The 9876-nt window shown below is 62.8% G+C and overlaps 1 protein-coding gene across 1 annotated transcript in view; it reads left to right on the top strand.

Annotated features, from left to right (window-relative positions):
- The first annotated feature begins 6338 nt into the window (after positions 1-6338).
- The window catches only part of TAFA5 (TAFA chemokine like family member 5), a 164305-nt gene continuing 160767 nt past the window's right edge, over positions 6339-9876 (top strand). Inside the window, exon 1 of the mRNA XM_044226955.1 lies at positions 6339-6465. Coding sequence (XP_044082890.1) covers positions 6354-6465 — 112 coding nt within the window. The 5' untranslated portion in view covers positions 6339-6353. The remainder of the gene's footprint in view (positions 6466-9876) is intronic.

Raw genomic sequence — 9876 nt, 5'->3', positions numbered from 1 at the left:
ATAATTTAACTGGGTGACAAGCCAGAGAAAAGGAGACTCTTCTGTATGAGTCCGTGTTTATAGACTTCTAGGAAATGCCAGTTGAGGGAGGCCGACGGAGACCAGGCATCGCCTGGGGCTGGAAGGGGCTGGGAGTGACACGGGGCGTGGATACGTTCATTCTCGTTCCCGGTAACGATTTCAGGGGCCGACACAGGTGTCAGAACATTGAATGCTGCCCTTCAAGTAGGCGTGGTTAATTCTACGCCAGTGATGTCTTCTGTGTTGGTTCCGTGTGTGTGTGAGCATGGCTGGGTTATGGTTCCCGGTTGTTCGGCCACACATCAGTCCAGATACTGCTGTGAAGACATTTTTAGGTGAGATGAACATGTGAATCGGCGGCTCTGGGGAAAGCAGATTGCTCTCCACAGTGTGGGGGGCCTTGCCCAATCAGTTGAAGGCCTTCACAGAAAACAGACTGAGGTCCCTAAGGAGGAATGAATTCTGCCTCCAGAGCTCAGACAGACACTCTTTTCTGGGTTTTCCTCTTGCTGGCCTGCCTGGAAAATTCTGGAATTTCTAGCCTACCCCCACGTTTCCATGAGCCAATTCCTTAAAATACTTTTGTCTCTCTCCCTCTCTCCCCGTCTCCCTCTCTCCCCATCTCTCTCTCTCTCTCTCTCAGCTACTCGGTCTGTTTCTCTGGAGAACCCTGGCCAGTGCACCTCCGTAAAGCCATAAGGAACAACAAAGTGTACAAAGCAAGAGAAGAGCCCTCGTCCAGATCCCGCTGACCGCATATTCAGATCTCCAAGAAAAAGTATTGCACATGATGCCTACAACAAAGATGGTTTGGGGATGGTGCGAGCCGGACACACAAGGTTGTTGACACCTGCCATGGTCTCAATGAGACTTTACTGTATTTTCAAACTTCCCCAAAATTTAAAGGCAATTTATTCCCCAAATTAAAAGTTCTGAATAATCAATGGTAAGAAGACAAACCCGTGGGGAGAAAACCCGGCAGGGGCTGTCGACTAGTGGTTCTCGAAAGATGTGAATGTGACGGACGCACAAAAATCGGAAACGGGAAGGACGTTAACAGGTGTTTGTCACCTGAGCCACTGTCCCTGGCTCTCTCCTGGGGACAATCACGAAGCATGGGCAGCCTGTGATGTCCTCACGGGCTCTTGGGGGGAATGTAATTTAATACATTTTCTGGACGTTTATTTGCCAACTATAGAGCAAAGCCTTCAAGTCCTGTCCTTATTTGGACCCAAGAATTCGAGTTCTGTGGTTGTTCATCCTATAAGTAAGAGCATCTGTAGTTTCCTAGTCCCCAAGTTTACTGGGGGACGAGCGTTCACTGCCGAGACGTCCAGGAGCAGAGTGCCGGAAAGTCCCAGGGTCCAAACGCTGATGAAGCAGTGGTGGTGTTTATTCAGGACAGTGTCGCCCAGGGCCATGAAACGGGGTCCCAGAGGAGAGGGCACTGGCGTGAGGCAGCGCTCACCGCCGACCGAAGGACAGGGCTCACGACAGACCCACAGAGCCGTGTGCGAACAAAGGAGTCACGTCACCAACAAAACACTCGGGGCGGCTCTCTGGGGGCACCACGGAGCGGGCTTTCTTTCTCGGCCTCGTCCGTCCATTTTACAAAACCGTCTTTAAATGGACATAATTCCACGACTTCGGAGCGTGCTGGCTGGGGCACGGCTGCCGGCCCCAGCCTCAGCCACCCCTCCCTGTGCCACCGTGGAACGGCGCGGGCGCGTCCCCTCGGCCCCCCATGTCACAGCGTGCACACGCAAGCACAGGTGTCCGGTGCCCCCTCTCTCTAGGCAGACGGCTTGGGATGACGCCTGGAACGTACCATGGAACAGAGAAACACGTCTTCTCGTCACCGACCTTGAGTGGGTGGAAAGGGCAATTGCCCCTCAAAATAACGCTCTCATTCCATCTACCGACTCTGAAAAACCGTTTCCAGGGCTGAAATTTCAGGGCCCTCTGTCGCCACGGGGCTCGCGGTCAGCTGTCGGCACCTGCCAACCTGCCGACCCCCTGTGCCTCTTGCCTGCGGGGCTGGCTCCCCATCAGCCCACTTGCCTGCGGAGAAGTGGCCTCCCGGACCATGTCGTCCCCACCTGGCCAGTACCTGTGTCAGGCAGACTCCTACACCTGCTGGGGACGCTGTCCTGTCTCCCTCCCTCCCTGCTCCCGCATCTCTCGGGGCTCAGGGGCATCTCTGCAAACTGCACACGGGACACATCGTGGCCAGCAGGGGGCCTGCAAAGGAAAACCTGCAACTATTTCTAGAGGAGGAACAGACAGGCCCAAGACCGTCCGCCCGTTAGCTGCCCGCCACACACCGACCTCTGTATGTCCTTCACAAAACCGTGCCTGCCCTCCCATAAAGTACACCGCCCTCCCCATTGCCCGAGCGGACACCCCCAAATCTTACCCAGTTTAACATCCAGCTAGGAATCTCTCGGTCACCCTGGCAGTCCGTGACCTCAGTGACCAATGTCCCATGCCCGGTACGGAAGGGCAGAGAACAGGAAAGCCACAGACCACACCCCTGTGTTCTGCAGCAGAGCAGTGACAATGGGCACACACGCCCCGTGCAGGGGGCGCTGGCGTTCCCGGCCCAGACCTGGAGGGAGTGCCGCGTCCAGCCCCCCTCACATGCCACTCCTCCTCCATGGGCCACTCTGCGTGTCTGGGGCTCCCGTGGCCCCCTGAGCCACCGGATGCAGGACGCCCCATCGGTGGGCCAGGACACAGCTTGGGGCTTGGGGGGACCCAGGAACTGCTCGAGGCTGCAGGGCAGGATCCCCAGTCAGCTCGGCGTGGAGTGGGGCTGGGGACCGAGCGTCCACTAAACTTACTCGGCTCTCAGAGTTGAAGGTGCTGTGGGTTCTGCCACTCTCCGCAGCCAGCCAATCGACGACGACAGACTGTCACTTGGCAGCTTTGGGATCAGGAGCCGCGCTGTTTCCTAGCAACGGAACTCGGCGCCCCGCACATCCCCCATCCCCAGCTCCCATCGAGGTCTGGCCCCGGCCCCCCGGGAGCCGCCAGCGCCTGCCGCTGCCTCCGGCCGGCCTCCCGGCTGTGCCTTCTGGTGACCTGTCCTCCCCTCGCCGTGCCGCTGCACTGACCAGTGCCCTCTCTCCCACCCAGCCTCCCCGGCTCCCAGACTCTCCACCACCCTCCGACTCCAAGCCGCAGGCACCGCGGGCTCTGTTCTCTCTCCTCTTCCTGGTACGGTCGTCCGGACCCAGCACAGACTTGGCCAAGACACTCCAGATCCATGAGTTGCTCCTGCCTGACCGACGTTCTTTGCTTGACCAAAAGCTGGTCGGGCTCCTGATCCTTCTCCGAGGCCCACCTGGGCACCTCCTTGTGTGATCTGGTTTTAGCAAGAACCCTGCTATGTCAGTTCTACCAGAGCTCCCCCCACCCCCCTAACAGCCGCCCAGGCTCCCCATCGTCCAGTGTCCCTCCGTGGAGATGCCTGGTCCCCGGGCCGGCCTGCAGCCACGGTCCTGTCAGGCCGGCGTAGCCAGAGCCCCCGATCCTGCAGCCTCTCCCCGACAGCACGAGCCGGTCCCAGGGACCCCCTGTCCTTGCGGATGGCCCTGCGCCAGGCCTGCCCCACCAGCTTTCACAAGCGTCTTTGATACCTTTTCCCTTGACCTGTCCGGCCCTCGTGTCACAGCCATGGGACTGTCACCGAGGAAGCGGGTCGCGCCACACACCGCGCCCTCCTTCCGCGTGGGGCGCTCCCCCACTGCCCACCCCCAGCGCCGCCCTCCGACCTTGGCGCGACCCCTCCAGTTCACCCTCCCGCACTCGACACAGACCACATCCCTCCGGGAGCAGCCGTGCCAAGTGGAGTTACAGTAAACACGCCCGTCGGTGAGCAGCCCGTGTGTAAGCAGTGAATTCGGACACAATGGAAAATACCACGGTATAGCGAGAGTGTAAGGATGGTTTTGTGAAGCTGTCATGTTGCACGCGCGCGTGTGTGTGTGTGTGTGTGCGTGTGTGTGTGTGTGCACGCACACTTGTCCTGAGGACGGCACGACTAACCTGCAAACCGGCTGGGCCGGAGGCTTCCCTGGCCCGCCCTCCCCGCGCACCTGCCAGGCAAGGCTTCGGCCCCTCCCCTCGGAGTGCGGCCTCTGGGCGCTGCTGGTGCTGGTTTCCTCCTCTGTCTCCCAAACCAAACCCACAGTTCCAGGGGCCAGAAAGTGTGTGTGTCGCGGAACTCACCTCGTCCCGCAGCGGCATCTGGAAGGTGCTCACGGCACGGACCGGCGTGCGGGACCGCCCACAACAGGAGACGAGATGGGGATGGACAGGAGGGGACGGACGCGTCACGCTGTGAAACGTTGCGTCCTTTTTAGCAGGATAAAAGGCTTCCATCAGAGGGGGGGGGCGTAGAGCTAGAGAGGCAGGCCCCCCCCGGGGCAGGGGACTGTAGGGACTTTGAGCAAGGGAGCCCCTCCCGGCCCGGGGGGCGGACCCCAGCCCGATGCACCGGACCAGGGCTCCCAACCCTCTCCCTGAGGCTCTCAGGAGCCCCGGGTCTGCAGCACGTACACACCAGCGAAGGGAACCAGCATGCTGCGTGGGGAAGATACCAAGAAGGAAGTCAGACCGCTTGAATTAAACAGGAATAGAAAATTTACAAAAAAAATCATCCTGGACACAATGACATTACAGCCTCTGGTGAGGGCTCCTCACGGAGCCGCCCACGGGACTGGGAGAGGTGGCTTGGCCTGGACTGGTCCTGTCTGCCTCAGTTTTCTCCGCACGGGTGTGTGTGTGTGTGTGTGTGAGGAAGGATGTGTGTGTGGTACATAGGTACCACGTGTGTGTGTGTGCACGTGTGTATATGGCGTGTGTGTGCCGTGTGTATGTCGTGTGTGTGTGTCTCGTGTGTGTGCAGTGAGTGTGTGCCACTGGGTCCTTCGCGCCCACAGCAGGCTCCGAGCAGCCGTGATCACAGGCTCCATGGTCTCCTCATAGGCCCAGCAGGCCAGGACCGGAGGGGACGAGGGATGCTGGGACCATTTTTGCTTCAGGCCCTCTAGTGGCTCCTGGGAAAGGGTCTCCAGTTCCAGCAAGACCTCATGGGGTTCTGAGAGCCCTCCCTCCTCATGCAGGACCAGAAGACCCCTGAATCAGGAAGGATGAGCTCATGTCAGGAGGGGCCCCGACCCGCGGGAAGCCAGCACTCGGGGTGGGTGCTGTGGCTGCGGACCGCAGGGCCCAAGTCTCCCAGGGGGGTGGGGGGCATCTGCTGAGCCTCTGGTCTCCCGCAGCGACCTGAGAGGGAGGAGTGAGGTTGGAGACTCTGACCTCCAAGGACATACTTGATCCTCTCTCCTCTTGTTTACAGGAATGAATCCGTTTTGCTGATGATAATTAACTATGCAAATAAAATGAATTATACTAATTGTCATCCTGCTTACAAAGTCCAGCACCTAGATGGGAGTTGGGAGACCTGAGACTGGGGCCTGGTAGGGGAGGGGCAGGGAGACAGCTCACCAAGGTCCTGGGCAGTGCACAAAGGGCAAGGTGCCCCATGGAGGACAAGGAGGACGCTCGGGAGGGGCTTGTGTCCCTGCCTGGCAGTGCTGGAGCTAGGGAGACCAGGAGCCCTCGGGCGCTGACCTCAGCTGACTCTGCAGGGGTCTGAGACTGCGGTCTTTGTGGGTTCGACGACACCAGCGCATGCACGACCCAGAACAGCGGTGAAGGGCGCATCTGGGAAAAGGGCCCAAAGCACCCTGTACTCACAGTAAACTCTGGGACCCGGTGTTGCAGGCCTCTGCGGAAAGGAGTCGGGGCTCGTGGGGCCCACGGGCCGCACAGCCCAAGTCCGCAAACTTCGCGCTGGCCAGGCCTGTCCTCCCCGCGCGGTGCCCAGGCAGCGGGCGCGCCCGGCCGTCTCTGTCGCCATCCAGAGGCGCGGCTTGGGCGCGGCGTCCCCTCTGCCTGCCTCCCCCGCCAGTCCCGGGGACCGCGCCGGGACCCCGCGGCGTCGGGCGCGCGCACCGGGCGCGCCCCTCCCATTGGTGGCCGGGCGCGCCGAGCCCGGGCGCGCAGCGACGCCCAGAGCCGCGGGGCCGGCGTCCCCGGGCTCGGCGGGAGCGGGCGCGGGCGCGGGCGCGGACGCGGACGCGGGCGCGGCGCGGGGCGGGCCAGCGCGGGGCGCAGTGGGCCGGAGCCCGGGCGCGGCGGCGGTGGCGGCGGCGGCGGAGGATGGCGCGCGCGGGGCCCGCACGTGGAGGCCGGCGCGGGGGCGCGGGCAGGGCCGGCTGCTGAGACGCGCTGCTGCCCCCCGCGCGGGCGCCGCGGCTTCAATGGCGCCATCGCCCAGGACCGGCAGCCGGCAAGATGCGACCGCCCTGCCCAGCATGTCCTCAACTTTTTGGGCGTTCATGATCCTGGCCAGCCTGCTCATCGCCTACTGCAGTGAGTACCGCGCGGCCGGGCCCCCGCACGGCCCTCCGGCCCCGGCCCCCGGGCCCTCCCCCGCCCCGGCCCGGCCCCGGCCCCGGCCCCGGCCCCGGCCCCGGCCCCGGCGGCCGCCAGGAGTCGGTGCGGAGTTGCCGGCTAGCGGCGCGCCGTCCCCGGGTCCCGCCGCTCCCCGCTGGGCCAGGAGGGAGCGGGGCCGCCCGGGCACTTCGGGAGCGGGCGCCGCCGCCGAGCCTCCCGCCCCGACTCGGGGGCAGGGCCCGGGCGCCAGGCCCCGGGTGGCGCGGCGATGCCCGGGGCTGCCCGGTGTGCGGCCGCCGCTCCCGGCCCAGGCCGAGCCGAGCCGCGCGCTCCGGAGGCGGCGGCAGGTGCGGGGCCGGCGGGCCGCACCGCGGGGGATGTCGGCGGAGCGCCCTGCCCGGCGCCCTCCGCCCGCGACACTCCCGCGGGGGACGGGGGGCGACGCGGCGGCCGGGCCGGGAGCGGGGCGTCCCCGGCGGGAGCGGGGCTCGGGCTTGGGCGCGCGGCTGGAGCCTCGCCTGCCGGGGAAGCCGACTCGCCAGGCGCGTCCTTAAAAGAGAAGTGAGGGGTGGGGTGCGTGGAGGGGCCGCCGCCGCCGCCGCCGCGGGCATTTCTGGAGTCGGTCCGGGGCTCCGAACCGCTGACCCAGCTGGTCTGGCGCGGGGCCGCGGGCTCGGGGCCGGGTGGGTGCGGGGGACCGGCGACGGGGACAGGCTCGGGGGCGGCCGGGGTTAGCGGCCGGGGGTGGGCTGGGTGGTGGTGGGGGGGTCGGAGTCCCGGGCGCAGCCCCGGGCCGCGGTGGGGGCGGGTGGTCAGTGCGCCCCGCGCACGCTCGCAGCCCGCCAGGGTGGCGGGGAGTGGCCAGCGTCCTGGGCACCGGCTCGGGGGCCGGGATGGCGCGGGCTGCTCGGCTCCCCGGCCGGCCGCCTGGCACGGGCTCCGGTCCCTTCCCTTCGTAGCGGGAGGAGGGGACGGGCGCCGAGGAACACCTGTCATGGAGAACTGCCATGGGCGCGGGAGGTGATGGAAAAATATGGATTCTTAAAAAAAAAAAAAAAAAAAAAAAAGAGGCCAGCGCCGCGCCTGGCTCCCGCGCCACCACCTCCAAGTCCCGGCCTCCCGCGGGCAGTCCGAGCCCTCCGCGGCCCCCGAACGAGACCATAGCGGACCACGGAGCCCCGGGCGGCGGCGCGGTCTCCGAGTCCTGGGACAGCCCAGCCGGCGGAGCCGCGAGGGCACCGGTGCCCGAGCCAGCGCGGCCCTACTTCTTCCACCCCGTTGTGCATCGCCCACAATCGCAGGCAGCGGCTGGCGCCCCGCGCGGGGAGGGGACGCCAGGCGGGAAGGCCCCCAGCGGGGTCGTGACCGAGCTGCCCAGCGCGCACCGCCAGCACTGGGCTGCCCTCTGGGGGGGCCGGAGCTGGGGCTTGGAGCTATGGTCTCAAGGGTTCCCTGGCTCCCCGCGGCCATCTCGGCCCTCCAGCGGCATTCGCAGGGTCCCTTGGTGATGTGCACAGAGCTGGTGAGAGAGAAAGTCCCAGGACCATCGGGGGGCCATGTGAATGCTCTTCCTGGTGGCGTGGGGGCAGCAGGGGGGCGAATCCATCAGTGTTAGGAAGGGGACTAGCTCCCTGGGCCTCCCCTGGGGCTGCTGTCCTTGGCTGGCTCTGGTGACAGGGTCCATGGGTCCCAGGGGAGAACTCAGGACAGTACCTGGGGGGGGGGAAGCGGCTGCGCTTCAGGTGAGAAAAAGAGCAACCACGGACAGTTAAGTGTAGGACGCCTTGGCGGTGGTTTGCACACGCCACACCCCCACTGCCAGCCCGGGCCTCCCCGGCCCCCACCTTGTCAGTGCCCCCGGCCTCTGCCCACTGCACTCCCCACACCTGCACCTGCACGTCACCCCGCCCCTCCTGTCCCAGGACTGCTGCCTGCCCCAGGCCAGGGTCAGAGAACAGCCTGGCTGCAGCCCGCTGCCCAGACACACCGTGGAACCCGAGATCCCCACCCACACCCTCAGCCCGCCCTTAGCAGCCTCCCTGGTGTTCTGGAAACAAATCTTCCAGCAGGACAAGGACATTTGGTAAAATGTCTTATTTGGAAGGGCAGAAATCATTAATAATGAAAACCTGGGTTAACCACATTTTCATGGTTTTTGCTGTTTCCATGTAACGGAATAATTGACAGTAAGATAAGACGTTGACGGACACACCCCATTTCACCGGAAATGCACTTGGAGAAATTAAAACATTTTACTAAAATACAAAATAGACATAATAATTTATAGCGTGGAACGGCAGTCCTGTAGGGAAAAAAAAAAGGCATTTTTTTTAGAATTGGTAAAGCAAGTAAAATGCAAATGAAACAGTTCTTATGATTTCCATTCTCTTCTCCAGTATATCTGGGATGAATAAGAACCGTTAGCATCCTTGTTTGTAAATTGTTTTTGTTATCAGTCAGGATTTTTATTACCCAAAATGTTTCTGTGTTATGAAGCAGATATATTTGGATCATATTAATTAGGGAAACTGATAAGCATCATATAGAATTCAATTATCCTCCCTATTAAACCTGAGAATTTCTCCGCAGCACACAAGGTGTGCACTTTCAGGCGCGGCGTGAGGGAAACTGGGTGATTTCCTGGCCTGGTTTTCCGTGCGGGGATGTGGTGCGGGGACCCCGCGGCGGCGGAGGCTCCTAGTTAAGGAGCTGGGCTCCACCCTCTGGCCGGAGAGGGACCTGCAGCCCACCAATTAGGTTAGTTGCTATAGTGACACGGTCTTGTCATTTTTCTCCCATTGGGGAGCAATTGCCAGGAAGAGCGGAAAGAGGAAGGGGGTCCTTGGCGGCCGTCCCCAAGTCGCACACTCGGTGGCCTGCGGACGTCCTGTTGGCGGCAGGGCTGGCTCCGGGATGATGAGCTTGGGGGAGAAAGTTGGAAGTCCTTCCTCTTTCTTTGTGTCTTAGAAGGAGCCGTGTGTGCCGTCGGCCCCCTGGCCGATCTGGAGCAGAGGGCTTGGCTAGGGTGGATGTGATTCTCCGAAGCTGGCACCGCCGGCCGGGTTACTGGGGGGTTGTGACTGTGTTGGGGTGCCCGTCGCGGAGGACGTGGTCGTCTTTCCGCGCTGCCTTACAGCACTGGCCAGCGAGGGGGATGGGGAACACGAGGAGCTAGTGAGGGGTCGTGTCCAAGCCTTGACTTGGACATTTGTGTGCGGTATTTAGACCGAGGTGAGAAGCTCTGTGCTGTCCCCGCAGGGAACGGCTTGGCTTGGCGGATAGGTCCGGCGTGCAAATATTGCTGACGTGGAATTTTTTTTCCCCCTCAGTGGATCCCATCAAAATTGACTCGTAGCTTTGAGTTAAATCTCATGTCCTCAGCTGCGA

This window comes from Neovison vison, chromosome 12 (assembly GCF_020171115.1).
Source record: "Neovison vison isolate M4711 chromosome 12, ASM_NN_V1, whole genome shotgun sequence".
NCBI classification, from domain to species: Eukaryota; Metazoa; Chordata; class Mammalia; order Carnivora; family Mustelidae; genus Neogale; species Neogale vison.
Note: the sequence above shows the minus strand (reverse complement) of the source record. Positions and strands in the feature narration are given on the sequence as shown.